At 35.3% G+C, this 19141-nt stretch overlaps 1 protein-coding gene across 2 annotated transcripts in view; it reads right to left on the reverse strand.

The window, feature by feature from the left end:
* The window catches only part of Cdc40 (cell division cycle 40), a 45416-nt gene that overhangs the window by 13118 nt on the left and 13157 nt on the right, over positions 1-19141 (reverse strand). For both annotated transcript variants that reach the window (XM_090338292.1, XM_090338293.1), the window contains exons 3-9: positions 14710-14839; positions 8858-8941; positions 6707-6846; positions 5482-5578; positions 3723-3862; positions 2999-3073; positions 665-710 (exon numbers count right to left, since the gene is read on the reverse strand). In XM_090338292.1, the coding sequence (XP_090194418.1) occupies positions 665-710; positions 2999-3073; positions 3723-3862; positions 5482-5578; positions 6707-6846; positions 8858-8941; positions 14710-14839 (712 nt within the window). The remainder of the gene's footprint in view (positions 1-664; positions 711-2998; positions 3074-3722; positions 3863-5481; positions 5579-6706; positions 6847-8857; positions 8942-14709; positions 14840-19141) is intronic.

The following is a 19141-nucleotide window of genomic DNA, read 5'->3' on the forward strand; positions in this document are numbered from 1 at the left end:
GTTGCCAACTCCCAACCTTGTCTCAAAGCTTGACAAATGCCTATTGCTTACTGAACAATTCTACCTCATCCCACAGCAAATGAGACTCAGTGAGTCTAAAACCTCACCATTTCCCCATGTGGCCTTCTGAGTGAATAGCACCACCATCCACCCAGACAAGCCACCTGAGGATTATCCTAGATTCCTGCCTCTCATCACTCACGTCCTTCTCTATCTCTGTTGCTTTCATTCAGAGTTGGACCTTGTTTCATCCATACCAATGAAATAACTAATTCATTTTCTTCTTTTCAAGCTTGCTCTAGGCAAAGAACCTTCCAGATTTTTCTATGATCTTTGTTTTTTTTTTCTTTTTTTTTTTTTTCTATGATCTTTGTAAACTTGTAATCATGCTATTTTCCTGAGAAGAGTTGTGTATTGGCCCCTCACTGCCATTGAGTCTAACTATTTATTAGTAGCACTCCACTTTTGCCTGGAATAGGTACCCTGGCAGTTCTGCATCACGGGAGATTCTCCCAAACCAGTGCCATTTTTCATATTACTTTTACTCCTTTTAGACTAAGAGCATTTTCCTTATCAGGGAAGTAAAATTACCACAGATTAGTTTATCTTACATGAAAAAAAAAACCCCAAATAGATTTATAGCTAGAGAGAAAAGATATATTACCAATAAATGTTCGAAGACAGCGCCGGTCTCCATAAACTTCCCATAGCTGGAGAAAAAAACATCACATGGAAATATTATTTTGGGGGCAGGAGGGTTTCTAGGTATAAATCTAGGGCCTTATTCATGCTTAAGCCTATGCTCTGCCATAGAGCTATACCCCCAGCCATGGAGATACTAACTTCAATAAGAATGCAATCAGTGACAATAGTTGTAAGCTTGCTATGTTTGTCTGTATCTGTGTATGCACACGGAATTTAATTATTAAATATTGCTGAATGGTGTCAATTTGTTACATTATTTGGAACATATATACTACAGTTTAAGATACTTTGTATTGAAATATCAAGAGAATTTAACTACTGATGAAGCTCATGTAGGTTTCATTTTCAGATTGCTCTTTTCAATACTCATATTTTCTACAATGAAAAGTTTCTACTTCTGTAATACTATGTATTATTTTTAATGTAACTACATGTTACTAAAATTGCCATGTATTTAATATTTTGATACTGACTTAAAAAACACTTTTCTGAAGTAATAGGTATCACAGAAGCTATAAGAAAGTAATTATTGAGCAGGAGTTTGGCCTAGTGGTAGAGTGCCTGTCTAGCAAGCACGAAGACCCAGGTTCGATTCCTCGGTACCACATACGTAGAAAAAGCCACAAGTGGTGCAGTGGCTCAGGGTAGAACATTAGCCTTGAGGAAAGCCCAAGGACAGTGTTCAGGCCCTGAGCTCAAGCCCAGGACTGGCAAAAAAAAAAAAAAAAAAAAAAAAAGAAATTATTTCTACTAAAATAATAGTCTCATAATCTCATAGCTAAGTGGATGAATCCAAAAGCTGCAGAATGAGCTCCCTCCCCTCTAGATTTTCTCAACTCTAATCCTTGACAATATTGCTAGTGTTCTAAAATTGAAACTATTTCTAGTCTCCACAGCCAACTGGATCAAATCTTGGTTCCCATAGCAGGCTAGGCAAGGGTCTCGGGGACCTGGCCCCCTACCTATCACTGCAATCGTTCTTAGATTTTATGTTCTGGCAACCACAAAACAGTTATAGGTTTCAGCATAAATCATGCTGATTCATTATGCTCGCTATTCTCAAACATACAATACTCCTCCCTGCTTGCTTAGCCTTCTTGCCAAGGCATGCTTCTTCTTTGAAACCAGTATATCTACCTGTACCTTGGGCCTGTCAGCATAATCACTATTTATGCCAGAAAAAAGTGATCAACTAGGGTACCAAGACATGTGAAAGGGTATCAATGTATGTGAATTAATGCACCTTCTATATGGCAAATATCATGGAACCCTTTTACTAATTACAATAAAAAATATTTTAAAAAAGTGATCAACTGACTTGGAGAGTACCTTAATAACTTTCACTCTCGGCCCCTGTGCAGAAGAGGCACCTAATAAATATTTCTAGAACTGAGTGAAATTGAATTCTGTACGTCTCTAGTTGGTCAGAGAGACTATAATTTCAACATCATTTGTATAAAATGCAAGTTAAAGAAAATGAGGGGTTTTACTACAAAATGACTCAGAGACTGAAACAAAATGTTTCTGTTAGAGACAAATGTCTAAATGGTTGCTGTCATCAAAAGGTTGCCTTTATATATTGATAATATTCATCAATTATTTAGGAAGGATAAGACTTTAAATGACCCTACTTTCCAAGCCACAAGAGCATTTTAGGGTTGTTATTTATTGAACCATCATAATGATCTAGATATAAAGAAGACACAAAAAGGTAAGAACTATCCTTTCAGATAGTTTTTGTAATTTGTAATTTTATTTTTCAGGGCTTTTTTTCTACCATATATTCTACAACTGAGCAAAAGGTAAAGGCAAATACATCTTCATGATTACTGAAGTGGAAGAGAGACCAGGAACAGTGATACTGCTTGGTGATTGCAGAGTTCAGAGGAGGAAGTATGAATTACATTACCTAGGCACTAAAACTGGGATTTCTACCATGTATCTTGTCTACCCCAGACAGTTCTGAAGAGTGAAGAACTCGCTTACATATCTAAAACCTCTATAAAAAATGCATTATTAGTGATTAAATATTTATGTGCCAAATGCCAAAGTGATTGGATTACATTCTAATCAGTTGTCTAAGCTTTAAAAACAGTCTAGCCAATTGGACTGCATAACCACATTTGAATCTACAAGTTTGGAAGCTATTCATGAATAGCTGCATTCATAGGGCCTAAGAGAAAATAATTAGCCTCTAATTGCCTAACAACCTCAAATTTATTTATAATTAACTAAACAGATTTAACCAAAGCACTAGCTCTGCAGTACTCCCATTCTGTTACTGACAACTCACCTTAATTTTACAGTCCATGGAACAAGACAGCAATAAATGGCCAGAGAGAGGAAACAATCTGACTGCACTTACTCCCTGTAAAAAAGTATCACAATTATCACTCAGAAACATTTAAAATATTGACTGGAATTGAAAATAAGGAAGATGGTAAATTTTAAGCCACCTAATTTGCTATTTTTTTTCACTCCAAGCATTATGTCCCAGAATAGCCTTCATTAGCATTCCAACAGCAGGCTTTACTGACACTAAGCTTTTGAAGATTTTTTTTTTTTAACTTTTAATTTTGACTTTCTCATCCAAAGGAATCCTGCATTGATCAAACTGTTAATGCTTCATTTTTGTCCCTTTGCTTTCTATACAGAGATGAAAATTAACAACTGGAATTGTATAGAGGAGAAAGAACACTAACATTCCAAATTTTCATGTGTCTTATTTCTGCATTAGTTGAAACATCACTTGTAGACAGGGGCAGAACGTGGAAGTGGGAATGCTGGTGTTCTGGTCAATCAGATGGCCTTTAAGACTGATTAATCACTTGAGACTGTTATGGGTATGTATATCCAAAGCTTAACTCAGGTTCATATTTAGTATGGTGACTTTCTTTTCTATCTTAACTTTTCTGAATCTTTAACAAAAATATTGAGTGTTCCACATTCACATTGAAAAATTACATTGGCTCCACTGTTATCACCTTATAGTAAATGGGAACATCCAACTTGCTTACCTTTGTGTGTCCAGACCACACATGAATTTGTTTTTTGGGAAGGTAACACTTCTCAGGTGGTACAGATGATCGTAGATTAACACCAACATCTTGAGGTATGTGAAGGTAGGATCTGCCTTGATAGTCATACATTTCTTTAACTGAAACAAGAAGGCAAATAAACAAATAAATAAATGCCACAATCAGGAAATAATGCATTCTTAAAATGATAACCAATTGTCTGATCATAGGGCAAGTATCCTTATTAAGGCTATGTTACAACACTCTGATGTCAAGATCATGAGTTAGCTAAAATTTAGCTGCCAAATTCTTGCTATTACTTAATAAAGAGAAGTAATATTTTGAATTCCCAAATACCAGACAGTATTAGATCTTCAAATAAGATCTCTTTTTTCACTCACAATTTTCACACACAATTATACTTTTTACTGATGTATAATAAAGAATTCTCTGCAGTATAATTACTTGGGAGTCACTGGTGAAGAATCAGAAGGAGACAGAATAAGGATAACAAAATACATCAACTTTTCTCTGGTTTTCTGCTTTTATGCTCTTCTGGTTCCTTTCCATTGGTCTTCTTCCACACTCACCACAAATCTTAGTCAATCATGAGGGTTAGCTTGGATTACAGTGTGTATACAGCATGTAGTAGCATGTCTGGCAAAGTGGATAAGCAAGCCATGTGCCTATTATTGCTATCATGGCTGAAGTATCACAGTAATCAACAGAGTTCTTGACATAAAACTGGAGTTTGTAAAACCATATATTTGGTGGAACAAAAAATTACAGTAAGCAATGTTCTCGCTGTAGAATTATTCTTTATAGTTTCAGGTAGTCATTATGTATTTCCTAAATGTAATTCTCCTTCCTTCCTCCCCCCCCACCCCGCGTTTTTTTTTTGGGGGGGGGGGAGGGGTATATAGCCAATACTGGGGCTTGAATTGAGGGCCTAGGCGGTGTCCTTTAGCTTTTTTGCTCAAGGCTACTGCTTTAACACTTGAGCTACAGTTCTACTTCAAGCTCTTTGGTGGATAATTGGAGGCAAAGAATCTCATGTACTTTTCTGTCTGGGCTCACTTCAAATTGCTAGGAGTGCAGGTGTGAAGCAACAGAACCAGGCCTAAATGCAAATCTTAATGAACAGTTACATTCTGGAACACTTGTAATTTATTTTGGTGATTATACACCTGTTCCCAAAGTCAAAATAAGTATGAGAATCTGAATCCTCAATTATTAACATAAAAAACAAAGGTAGGCGTGGTGCCTGTTATCCTAGCAATGTGGAAGTGTAAAGAGGAATACAGGCTGGCTTGAGGCATGACACAAATGGTAGAGCTCTTGCCCAGCAAGTTCTAGACCCTGAGTTCAAACACCATACCAAAAAAAAAAAAAAATCACTAATAACAACAATTTTTTTTTCACGGCTATCATTAGTTATGTTGCTTTATATTCTTTATTAGTAGAAAGAAGTGCCTGCTGCTGTGATTTCTTTGAGATGTGAAGTGTTAAACATAAATATTCTTTTAAAAATTTTTATTTTTTGTTATTATAAAGGTGGTGTACAGAGGGATTATAATTGCATAAGTCTGGCAATTGAATGCCTTTCTTTTTTGACAATGTCACAACTTCCCTTGCTTCAAAATTACTTTTAATATCTTTATAGCAGTTGACAGAGGACAAGTGTATTTAATGATCAGAGAGTAGCAAATAGGAATTTTTTTTCGTGAAAATGCAGAAACAAAACATATCTCCATCTTACCATGAAGGATTGTTTTCTCCTCCCCAGGTTTCTCATCTTCCTGTTTGCCTTTTTTCTGTCTCTTTGCTGTGATTTCATCCAATTCTTTTTGTTCTTCCTGAGAAAATGGAAGTGTGAACTTTAAAATGAAAGTCTGAGAACCCTATCAAGTCAAGGCTGATAGTAAAGTCATTATAATGAGGTCTATGTTTTGGTGAAACAATGCTTCCAAATATGTCTTTTGGGACAACAATCTCAGCTCTTCCAGTCCTAGAATGATTTACCTTCCCACAGATTCCAAAGTGCCAGTGCACACTTAATAGATTCTAGGCACTATTTTAAGGTGATTTTTCATATAAAACTCATACTTCTGGGGCACCTAGGAATAAATTTAACATGTGCTGTCAGCTGTGCAAGTGAAAGGCAATCAGAAAGTGTGGTTCCAGAGAGGAAACTGAATTTTAGTACATGATGTTGTTCTTCTGCAAACAGCTTTTACTGAGTCATGAAGATATAAATGACAACCACAGAGCATGACCAAAGTTTCTGGGAAGAACTGGGGAGGGAAAATGGGAGGAGTAGTAAATCTACATCCATAATAACAAGGAAGCAAAGAGAGGCTATTTGACAGAAAGAAATAGTGCTATGTATACATATCACTAGACAGTAGAGATATAAAGAGTCGTTAGAACACACACGTCTCACAAGGACAAGCTTTTCTTGATCATGTTCACGTAGGACCTAGAGTATGGTTGGCTCTTGAGGCAATGGTTATATAGGGAGGTCATACAGGGGAGAGAAAGGAAGGCTGAAGTCCTGTACTTTATAAACTTCACAGTAATGTTTCTTTTTGTTGTTGTTTTGTTTAAAAAACAATATAAAGTTGGAAATTTGTAAATAAACTCCACCACTAACTACAATATGATAGAAAGGTAGACTCTGTAAATACCACCTGAATGAAGTGAAAGCAACAGCTAGCATGGTAGATTAAGAGAATTATTAAAGTAATTTTTATTTTAAAATGTTTAACAATTTAATTTTTTAAAGTATAGAAAATAGAGAAAGGGCAAATAAAAATACTGCAAAGAAAACCAACACATTTTATTGTATTTTCTCAGTCAACCAGAATAGAGAAATTATACTGAGTCATTTAGTTCCCTAAGCAAATCTCAAGCTTATTAATATAGATATGCTTCGTAGAGACACAGTGTACAGTGAACTGCAAATGAAAAACATCAAAGCTTACTTCTGAAGGTTTAGCTACATCTTTTTCATCCACGTATTTTGCCCATGGTCCCAAGAAACCATCAATATTAGATGCATCATTTTCTTTGAACTTCTTCCTCTTTTCTGTTTTCTTCTGGCCAGTTTCAAAGACAGTTAAACCTATATTAGCAATAACAAATATAAAATATAATAATGTGTAGTTTCTTTAGAAATATCAGCACTTTTATATACTTTTATATGGGTAGAGAAATATAACTGTTGAAGTACTCAAACTCTAAACCAAAGAAAATCTATATGAATCTGCCACTCATGCTACAATAGAAAGGGACTCAACCTGGGATTGGGGTAGTGGAGGGAGGAGAGAGGAACTTTCTATTTTTGCACTGTTTTGGAAATTCTAATACATTAACAACAACAACAAAAGACATGCAATCAGATGATAGAATACAGCCTTTTGAATGAACCATAAACCCATGTCCGTGGACTTCTGAAAAATCTTGATACATAAGGACATATAATGTGAAGCTAATTGAAAGGACCTCCAGGATAGTGAAACAAAAGCCATATAATAAATGATTGTTGTCCTTAATGTACTATGTTGTCTCTCATCTCCTTTGCTGTCCCTTGTTATCTCATATTGGTATAGTATCTCACTTTGTTATCTAATATATTGAATTTATTTGTATTTGGATATCTGAAATTTGATAGGGAAGGGGGGAAAACCAAGACGGGTGGGGGGTGTGGGGGGGGGAGGGAAATGGGTACCAAGACATGTGAAAGGGTATCAATGTATGTGAATTAATGCACCTTCTATCTGGCAAATATCATGTAACCCTTTTACTAATTACAATAAAAAATAAAAAATAAAAAAATAAATAAAAAAAAAGAAACCCAACAACTCAACATTGCTAACAAATGGTAAAGCTACCTTAAAGCAAGAATAACTAGAATGTATCATTTAAAAATAGAATTAAACTACAGTAAAATACTCAATTTATTTTCACTTTACTTGTGATACAACAATACAAGTTAAATAAGATTTCACAAGAAATTAGTATTTTTCCTACATGTCCATCTAAACTTGACCTTGAGTACCTATCTTAACAGTATAAAGAAATGAAGATTAACTACAATAAAAAATATATGAAAGAAAAAAAAGAAATGAAGAAATATGATGATTTTGACATTTTTCATTTGATTACTAAGAGGTGGTATACTATTGATAATAACTAAACTTCTAGAAGAAAGGCTTCTAGGTGTCGTGGTCCAAAATTAACTAAATATGGTTTAATTTAAAGGAAAAGAAAGATTAAAATCAGTTTCCTTTAGGTTGTTATGTTAGAACAAAACAACAATAGTCAAACTCAGACACAGAAGGAAGCTCAATCATACAGGATATTCCCTATGCAATTAGCATAATTTTTTTAATGGCATTTTATAAGTAGGATTTTAATGTTCTGATGAGCTTTGTAGTTTTGAGTATGATGTGTTTTCTTATATAATAAGCACGAAATGAATATGAGCGTAATACATTGTAAAAATATGACTGAGTTATCAAAACAACCCTTTAAGGATAATCTTCCTTGAACTCAGTGTCTAGGTGCTATCCCTTAGTTGTTTTACTCAAGGATAACACTCTGCTCTACCACTGGAGCCACAGCTCCTTTTCTGGCTTTTTAAAGGGGTCATCAACTTTCCTGCTCAGGCTGGAAACCATAATCCCTAGCTCTCAGTCTCCTGAGTAAGTAGGATTACAAGCGTGAGCCATTGGTACCCTATTCAAAGACAATCTTTACAGATATCCAAATAAAAATTTTCTGCTGTGCTGAAATGTAGCCTGATTTTAGTGTTGGAAAATCACTGACTGAAACTACTTATATATTAATTGTAATTTACTGAAGGATTTCCACAAGGTGTTAAGTATTCAAATAATCCAGAGATGTATATTACTTGTTCCTTGCAAGACAGTATAGTGAGGTGGTAAAAACAAGCTCTAAACTGTAATAACATTAAAATATATTATTTTAACATGTATCGCTCTGTTGCTTCAACTTGAAAAATAAGAGTTAAATAGAATACCAGTTTTCTTCTGCTGCTACTATAAAACACTAATAATAATATACAGATAAAAAATTATCATATTTAAAATTAACTTTTTCCAATAGATTACCTTGATTTTTTTCAGCCTCTTCTACAGAACCAATATATTTAGTAGACACTTGGTGATTATCTAATGAAGGGTCTAATGCATAACCTGGAAGAGAAAAAAGTGCAAATGACTGACTTTATGTTCTCATTTACAATTACTTTATTACTATATACCTACATTTCACATTTTCCTTCCTTGAAACAAAAACCATCTCTTTAAGGGCTAATCCATCTGGACATGAAATCAGACTTCAAATATACACATAACTGTATGTTCAAAAGTTTAGACACTTTCCTCTCTCCTTTTGATAATGGGTGCTGCATTTTTGGATATTAGTAATTATTAAATCATGAAAGAAATAAGGTAAGAAGTTAATCATATGACATATAGCTATTACTTTCAAAATGTTATTCTCTGCAAGGACAGTCTTCCTTCCCTCCAGTCTTAAAATACCGCATTTCTAGCTGGGCGCCAGTGGCTCATGCCTCTAATTCTAGCTACTCAGGAAGCTGAGATCTGAGGATTGCAGTTCAAAGCCAGCCTGGGAAGGAAAGTCTGTGACACTCTTATTTCTAACAAAAACTATGCAGAAAAAGCCTGAAGTGATACTGTGGCTCAAGTAGTATAATGCTAGCCTTGAGCATAGCGAGGCTCAGGGACAAGACCCTTGAGTTCAAGTACCAGGACTGATCCAAAAACAACAACAACAACAACAAAAACAATGCATTTCTATGTCATAAATCTTTTTTTTTTTCCAGTCCTAGGTGTGAGCTCAGGACCTGAGCACTGTCCTTGGACTTTCTCAAGGCTAGAGCTCTACTACTTGAGCCTCAGCACCACTTACAGCTTTTTTTTCTATGTATGTGGTACCGAGGAATCGAACCTGGGACTTTGTGCATGCTAGGCAAGCACTCTACCACTAGGCCAAACTTCTGTCCCAGCCCATATTTTTAAAGGGTACATCCTAATAGATATATTTGACATTCTTATTTTTTAAATGAAGATTAATAGGAATTTCTTGGGGCAAAAGATTTGTTGTGAAACATACTTTTAAAACCAGCTAAGGATGTAGGTGTTCAGCTCAACCTCGTGGTTTTCCAGAATAGAACAAACCAGCTGGTTAATAGCACATTTGCATATGTTTTTTTTCAGCATTAAAATATGTATTTTGGGGAGGAGGGATCTGGGACCAGAACTCAGAACTTGGTGTTTGATGTTTTTGCTTACTGGCTAGCACCCTACCACCTGAGCCATGCCTCCATTCCCTAAAATATGTTCTGAGTCAGAGGAGAGAGGTGGGTGAATGGTGGGAAAGGGGCTTTGAAGCAGAATTTCTGAAATCGCAGGTTCAAATTCCATAAGTAATTTTAGCTTTAACTTCTTTGATGCTCAGAATAGTGTTCTGTATGTAATTTTTAAAGATGAGACTTTGGTGAAGCTCATAAAATCTAGACCAACATACCCTGAATTATGAATTCCTCCCTCAGCCATATAAACTTACCAAAACTGTAAATCCCACTTTGAAAGAACATTTAGGGCTAAGTAAATGGCACTGTAGGTTATGTTTGGAGGGCTGGCTAAGGAAAGAGAGGGCAGGGTGTTGTCCTCCCTGTGTGTGTGAGCACCACTTCCCCAGTTCACCTTCCTAGGCTTCATTATGAGGACGGGAGTGCATGCCTTTCTCCTGTTCTATATCCTCTGCATGAAAACCCTTTACCTCCACTTTCATCATCCCTATTGCTGCCTCCCACACCAGGTGATTATGGACAGCATCATTCTAAAGAGAGAGAATTAATTATCTAGCCCCTATATCCCACTCCAAACAGTCAGTGATAGAACAAGATTTAACTCTAACACTATAGAATTCCAGTCAAAACAGTTTTCTGTTCCATAGTTCAAATAAATAAACATATCTCCATTATAGTTCTGAAATATTGTCTTTCTGACTCTTATTTTCCCTTTTTAATCGAGTTAATGTCTACTTTCTTACTTTTGGCAGTCATATTTAAATAGCTGTAATTATATCAATCTATTATTATGAAGAGCTAAAAAAGCACCCCCATTCTGAAGCAGCAACTGTCTTATTGTTTATGTAAACTATGAGTGACCCAAAAGTGCACCTAAATTAAAGAAACAGAATTGTGGTGCCATTAAGTCCCAGGAATTGGCCTGTCTGTGTTAAAATTAACCAGAACTCGTGTAAATTCAAGGGATGGCATTTGTTTTCCAAAGCAGAACTCGCACGTAAATTCAAGGGATGGCATTTGTTTTCTAAAACCATAAAACTACCCTTAGACAGCTAATTAGGACTCTACTGGTATAGGAATCCCCCTTAGCTCCAACTGCCCTGAACTGTCCCTAACCCCTACCTTATCTCATTCCAATAGCTGATTGCTGTGTTGATGTAAATCTGTAGTCTTTGCCTTTAAAAGCCCTGTAGAAAAGCTGTTCAGGGCTTCCTCGTGGGCTCCCGCTGTATGGGAGTGTAGGACGGAGCCCCGAGCTAGCCCACCTGAATAAAGCCTTGCTTTTGCATTTCGGAACGTCTGACTCTGGGTGGTCTCTTGGTGGTCTTCCTGAGACTTGGGCATAACAATTATACTTAAGATTATCAAGAATAATGTTCTACGATAAACTATAAATGATTTGCAAAGGAATGATAGTAAACATATAGAGCAACCTTCACTCTCATGAGCAGCCTAGAAAAATCAAATGAAAATGAATGGAAATAATATTTTGGATATCAAATAAGCAATGGAAAAAACCATATAGTGGATCCTGGGTGAAGAGGAATTGAGTTTCTACATATACACAGTGGTGGTGTAACAAGTTGGGAGAATTTTTATGTTCTTAATAATAGATAACAAAAGTTTTAAAACACATTCGTTGACCTATTTTGGGGAATTCATTTAAACAATAACAAAGAGGCTTATAAAGTTTTATGTATAAGAATATTCACTACCACAATTTAAAAGTATTTTGGAGCAGCATAAAACACATTTTTCATAGTGAGATTGAAACTAATTTAAAACCTAATGATACAAGGAATTCATATAAACAGATGGCAGATCTTAAAAAATATAATTTGTTATTATTAAGGTGTTGTACAGAGGGAATATCAATTCATAAGTCAAGTGAAGACAATTCTTTTTTGACAATGTCACACCTTCCTTCACTTTTCTTCAGTATCCTCTCATCTCTGCCCACAAGTCGCACAGCTCGTTTTTTTTCACCTAAGGTATACTGAATACCATGGCTGCATTGTTCTCCCTTCCTTCCTCCATTTCTGTGCCCCTCTCTGCTCCCATAAAAAGAAAATACAAACAAAACATACAGTAGCAACCACTACCACTACCACCGATATTTCCATTTTGTAGAATTAGTTTATACATACCTCTATCTCTAGCTATCTATCTATACATATATATATATATATGTATATATGGAGAGAGAGAAGAGAAGAATATATAGAGAAGAATATATATATATATGTATTCATTCTTCTCCAGTCCTGAGGCTTGAACTCAGGGCCTGGACATTGTCCTTAGACACTTTTTGCTCAAGGCTAATGCTCTGCCACTTGAGCCACAGCACCACTTTCGACTTTTCTGTCAATCAAACCAAGGGCTTCGTGCATGCTAGGCAAGTACTCTACACTAGGCCACGCTCCCAGCCCCAAGATAGCATATATATTTTTTTGCCAGTCCTGGGCTTGAGCTCAGGGCCTGAGCACTGTCCTTGGACTTTCTCAAGGCTAGAGCTCTACCACTTGAGCCTCAGCACCACTTCCGGCATTTTTTCTATGTATGTGGTACCGAGGAATCGAACCCGGGTCTTCATGCATGCTAGGCAAGCACTTTAACCACTAGGCCAAACTCCCGGCCAAGATAGCATATTTTTAAGAAACAAACTGTACTACCAGTTGGTAATACTGAAGTTAAAACCTGTCAATGACTATGGTGGGACTAAAAATTTCATCTGAAATTCTACTTTCCAGTTCTAGACTGGTGTAAAGAAGATTCTGAGTAGAAATAGAACCAGGGAGAAAATCCACACTATAGTGAGAGCCACAACAGAACATACCAGGATCTTAGAGAAGACAGGTAGCAGCCAGGGAGAAAGTACACACCACAGAGGGACTGTAATGACAGGAACGTGGTACACAGGAGCCAGCAAGACAGCCCTGAGTCTTCACTGAGAAGGACTGGAAGGGGGGCCCTAAAGTAAACCAAATGTACTGCAAACAGTCTCCTCCCCCAGGTCATTTACTGAAACTATAACAATATTACATTTAAAATAGGAAGAATAAGGCCCTAGGTACAATCCCTAGTACCAGAGTGGTAGGGGTAAAAAAAGGAAAGTAGGACCAATATTTCATCTATATCTCAACAGTCATATTCAAGAGTCATCATCATGATACTTGGCAAAACTGAATTGACCTGCTATCTCCTTAGTACAAGATAGAATAAGATATAAGTCAGAATAAGAACTTACTATGAATATAGTTGTAACCTAACAGAAACTATACCATTCAGTACTTCAGCATAAAGACAACAGAAAAGGCATTAGATCTGAGGCTGCTTCACTTGTAAAAACTATCATAAAGGAGATACACCATGACCCCCTTAGTTCTTCAACTGGCTTGTCCATTTATTCCAGGTTGCTTAACCTAGTATAGTTCCAGATTCACTTTTCTAAGTAGTTCACCCTATATTGAAACCCACCACTTTCTTGTGAGAGAGGCAAAAATCTTGATCTTTCTATTATTATTTTAAAATAAGCCAATTTCTTAAACTCAAGGATAAAAGCCAACTGAAACACTGTAGAAATGATTATTTTTGCTAAAAATAACCTAAGATATCAGTATAAACATAATCAGGCGTTCCTACCTTGTTTTTTTTTGTTTTTGTTTTTTTTTGGTTAGCTGTGGGGCTTGAACTCTGGGCTTGGGTGTTGTCCCTGAGCTCTTCAGCTCAAGGCTAGCACTCTACCATTGAGCTTCAGCACCACTTCTGGTTTCCTGGTGGCTAGGAGATAAGAGTCTCATGGTCTTTTGTGCCAGGGCTGGCTTTGAACCATGATTCTCAGATCTTAGCCTCCTGAGTAGCTAGGATTATAGGTGTGAGCCACCAGCACCTGGCTCCCCCCTTGTTGTTATTGTAGGGAGATTTTATCTTCAATTGTTACTTAAGCTCTTCTACAGTTCAGAATAAAAACCTTATTCTTTTAATGGCTGTTACAGTATCCACTATAATATATTAGCTCATAATACAACAAAACTGATTTTTCTGTGCTATACATTACTTTTAGACAATAGGCATAATGCATTTGTAACCAGTAAGTGTGACTTTTTCACACACATACACCAAGTATACTCAATCTAATATATGACTAGCTTTCAAGTATATTAATTTTTTTAATCCCACCTTTGGTAGCACATGATAATGTTATACATGAGTTTGTTGCTATTCTATTTTCTGAGCTCCTTTAGTAGTCAAGGGAAAATATTTCAGAGACAAAATTTGAGAAACAGAGTAAGGTCAACTAGAGTATAAGATTAAAAAAAAGTAATCTCTTAATTCCATCATTTACAAGAGACATTCAATACAAGTGTTCATTAAACAATGACAAAAAAATTCTGTTTTCTCCTTAGAGAATATTTCCAGCACACAGCATCAGTGGATTTTAAATAGCACTTGAAAATATTAGTTCACTTTTCCATTTGTGTAAATATTTATAGTTATATATAAAAAGGTATATAGTTACCATTTTTCAGGGAATCTAGATGAATAAATTTTAAAAGGTGGAAGATAAAATAGATTGCACTTACAACTCATACTTCTAATAAAGTCAAATGCTTATCATGATCTTACCATATGTAGCGAAAGTTCTTCTTTGCTGTTCGAACATGAAATCATTGATATGAGCCGGTTCAGCATATCCTGACAGCATATTTCTAGGGGCAGCCATTTGCTGTGTTCTAAAGGGATTTTCTGGTCCAAACTATAATATTAGGAAGGAAACAAAGAGAAAATAACAAAGAAACTTACTTAGGTTCTCATTGTAGCAGAGATAGAATTATTGAAATTACTGTACAATGTGTTTTGAGAGCTTATTAACCTATTTGGGAACTTGGTGGCCAATGCTGCTGAGCACTATTCCTTGGCCCAGGGGGATAAAAGAACACCACTCACCAAGTCTATACATGACTACTATTTTAAGAGCTTGTAGCCACATATGCTTATTGGCTACTGAAATGACATCACTGCATGGAATGACAAAGCACTATTTGATCGTATTGCTCTACATAATTGAGAATTACTATAGATTTTTCTTCATCTCTACCACAGTGCCCAGCATATTAAAAGTATAATGAGCACAAATCAGAATTCTACTGGGGGAACAAGGTAACAAAAAAGACAGGACAATTAAATACTTGAAACTCTGAAAAGTCCATTGTGACTTATGGCTCAAAACAGTATCAGCACTGCTAATGTTTATGTTTTCAATTTCCAGAAGACTTTTGAAATACTATTTACCATGATTTGTACAAAATTCCTAAAAAAGTTAGATATTCTACTTCCTATAACATAAATAAAGCAAAAAGCCAAAGATGATATATTTGACCCCTAAGGGGTAAAAATGTTTTACCAACTAATAAAACTAAGGCTAGAACAATCTCAAGCATCTTTTCATACCGTAATATTGCTTAAACAGGCAATCATAATCCCTAACTTGTAAAAATGAAGGTTCAGATATAGCAGAATACAAATTCAATTTTTGTTTTAAAATGAATAAAATGAGCTTTCCACTTAGGAAAGAATGAGCATAACAATATCTCTTATTTTAACTCTGGAAAACCTACCATACTTTTGAAATATTTTTTTAAATTTTTTTTATTGTAATTAGTAAAAGGGTTACATGATATTTGCCAGATAGAAGGTGCATTAATTCACATACATTGATACCCTTTCACATGTCTTGGTACCCATTTCCCTCCCCCCCCCACACCCCCCACCCGTCTTGGTTTTCCCCCCTTCCCTATCAAATTTCAAATATCCAAATACAAATAAATTCAATATATCAGATAACAAAGTGAGATACTATAATATGAGATAACCAAGGGACAGCAAAGGAGATGAGAGACAACACAGTACATTAAGGACAACAATCATTAGAGCATCTTTGGTCATCATCATTAGGAACAATTTTTTTTGTGATATGTTATTATATTCCCAAATGTAAAGTACCAATTTTCTCCAATAAGCACCCTGACTTCTCTAGATCAACATTGTGAATCTCGATAAATCTAAGTTATTAGTTATTAGTTAACATAACTAATCAAAAAAGAGTAGTATGGGGTGGTGTGTGCTTGTGACTTCAGCTAAGCAGGAAGTATAAATAAGAGGAATCCAGCACAGGCCAGATCAAGCAAAAGTGAGACCTTACTTGAAACAAAGAACAAGAGAACTGGGGTATAATGTAAGTTGTAGATCACCTGTCTGGCAAAGTCTAAGGCTCTAAATTCAAATCCCAGCACTGAAAAAAAAAGGGGGGGGGACTGAAAAACCTAATAAAAGAATACTTAATTAATCACTAATCATCAGAGAAATGAAAATTAAAATCAGCATGAATGCTATCATCAAAAAGACAAAAGATAATGAGTGCTGGCAAGGATGTAGAGAAAAAATCCATACACATTGTTGGTGGAAATGTCAATTTGTATAGGCAACACAGTATGGAGGGTTCTGGGAATTTAAAAATAGAACTACTATATGACCTAGCATTTTTTAAACTATATTTTATTGTTGGTGTAATGTTACAGTTACATTCGTCAGGTAGTGGGTACATTACTTCTTGAACACTGATGTCCCTTCCCATGTTTTTCTCCCATTTTCCCTCCCCTGTCTTTCTCTCTTCTTTCTTTTTCATTTTCCTCCTCCTCCTCCTCCTCCTCCTATTTTAAGTGAGAAGATGCTAGTAGATAACTCAGAGATTTAAGTATTACAGGTGGTGATTTTCAAAAGTCTCTGAAAGGCAGAGTTCTTAAGAAGCACTATCTTAGAAATATTTCATTATTATATAATAGACAGTAAGAAAATTTATAATAAAAATTAAACACAAAATTATAACCATAAGTTCACACAGAAGAAAAAGCCAAATAATATGAATTACTATTATATACATATTATTAAATTTTTATAAATATTTATAGCAGTCATTAGCATTTAAAAATTTATAAACAGCTATTAACAGAATTATTTTCTACAAATTAAGAGAAGATAACCACAATACAATTTTTTTGCAGAATACTTAAGCTTTTAAGTATAAGCAAAATTTAAACATTATTTGCATAAGAAAATTTCATTAGTGCTGGTCCCTATGACCTTGGAGCTCAGTTTCTTATAAACTAAGAGGTAAGCCATATGCCTCATTCTAAGTTCATTCTAGCATTAATATTTATAGCAGCCCTTTATTTTTAACAGTATCTGGTATTTTTCTTTTCTCTTAACTTTTATATTTTTTTTCCCTGAAAGTACAATTATTTAAAGGTGTCTGAAATTTTCTGAGATCTATAAGTTTAAATAAGCTAACAAATACATTTCTCCTCTATGATATTAAAAAAAGAACTGAGTGAAATGCAAATAATCACCAGATGGGAACAATGACTATTATGCATTTCATTTTACCCACAATTTAAGAAAACTTACCTAGGTAGAAAGACCAAGGAAAACTCCTTGGTTGGAAGAAACAATATTTTATAAAATAAATGTTTCATTAATTTCCAGAACTAGCAAAAGTCAAAGATGTAGGAATGTACCCAGCAAACTCCACCATGCCTTTAAACTGATCTTCTAGTTATAGAGAGATCTGGACTTGAATCTTCAAAAAAATGCCACTTGCTGGCATTATAATTAGGGACCTGGTTTCCTTGCTATGAAATAGGGATAGACTATTAACTTCATAGAAACATAAGGAGGACAAAATGAGCAAAGGTGTGTTAATCACTCAGTAAGGTGCCTGGCACACAGTGGTGATGCAACTCTTTATTATGCAAACCCTAATCCCACAAGTCTCCTGAAGAATTCAGTTTTGATGATGTGATCTCCCCTTGTCAGACCCTCAGAAATCAGCGGACAGAGGTGTGTCTCAGGAGGTAGAATGCCTCCCTAGCAAGCATGAAGCCCTGAGTTCAAACCTTAGAACTAACAAAACAAACAAGAATCTATCAGCTATTAATCAAAACCAAACTCTTTCTCTTGGCTCCTTAAACCCGGAACAATATTCTACAGAGTACCATTCTTGGGTCTTGTGGGGTTTTCTTTTGTCTTTTAATTTGTAGTTTCTGTTTTCTGAGTAAAAATCTATAATAACCATTCATATCAAAATTAATGACTTCTGTGCTAATGATACTTCGCAGAACATTTAATAACTTTTTACATGATTCAATCCAGTTATTTACATTAAAAAATCTCGTGGAGATATAATACCTAAAAACTACATGGAATTTTAGACACCTTTCAGGGTGTGTACACATAAGATCAGGGATCTTCTGTTGTCATCAGCATCCTCTTCCATTTACATAGGATACTTACAGGCACCAGGTACTGTCTTCAAACAACACAAAGCATATACGTTAATGGAATATTGTTGATGAAAAATGCAGGCATTACATAAAAAGATGAAGGAAAAACTTTGGCCTACTTAATTTTGGAGACTGAATCTATTAAAACTTTAAAATTGCAGCAGAATCTAAATTGATACATGTACATAATTGATACATGACATATTTCTATATTTTAAATCCTATTGAAGTGTACTCTAAAAATTCTTAATGCTGTTTGAATTTTAATAAAATCAAGTCAAAGTAACTACATATCCACACCAGATCCAGACCACTCTAGTTTTATTTCCTACATGTACTTTTACTGGTTATTACTAAGCCTTTTATGATTTGGTTTCTGCTGCTCTCTTTGCCTATAATCTTTCCTCATCTTTCCAATCCAGTCATCAACACTATAACATTAATATAAATAGCAATGCCAACTATCACTCTTAAATGCTGACATTTGGCCACATCATAGAACACCTTATTTATGCTCATAACCTCTGAAAGTATGCTTGTTTTACCTAGAGAAAACTGAAAACATATAAAATCACTCAGAACCTAGATGTACTCCACTTCAAATCTCATGTTTTTAACCCGTATTGCCAATTCAAATACTACTTCCTTCATGCAGCTTTTTATTTTTTAAAAATCTTTAAGGTGCAATGCTTCCTTGTATCTGAGAATAGTATACAAAG

The sequence above is a fragment of the Megascapheus bottae genome, chromosome 8 (assembly GCF_031878675.1).
Source record: "Megascapheus bottae isolate mThoBot1 chromosome 8, mThoBot2.hap1, whole genome shotgun sequence".
Taxonomy (NCBI): domain Eukaryota; kingdom Metazoa; phylum Chordata; class Mammalia; order Rodentia; family Geomyidae; genus Megascapheus; species Megascapheus bottae.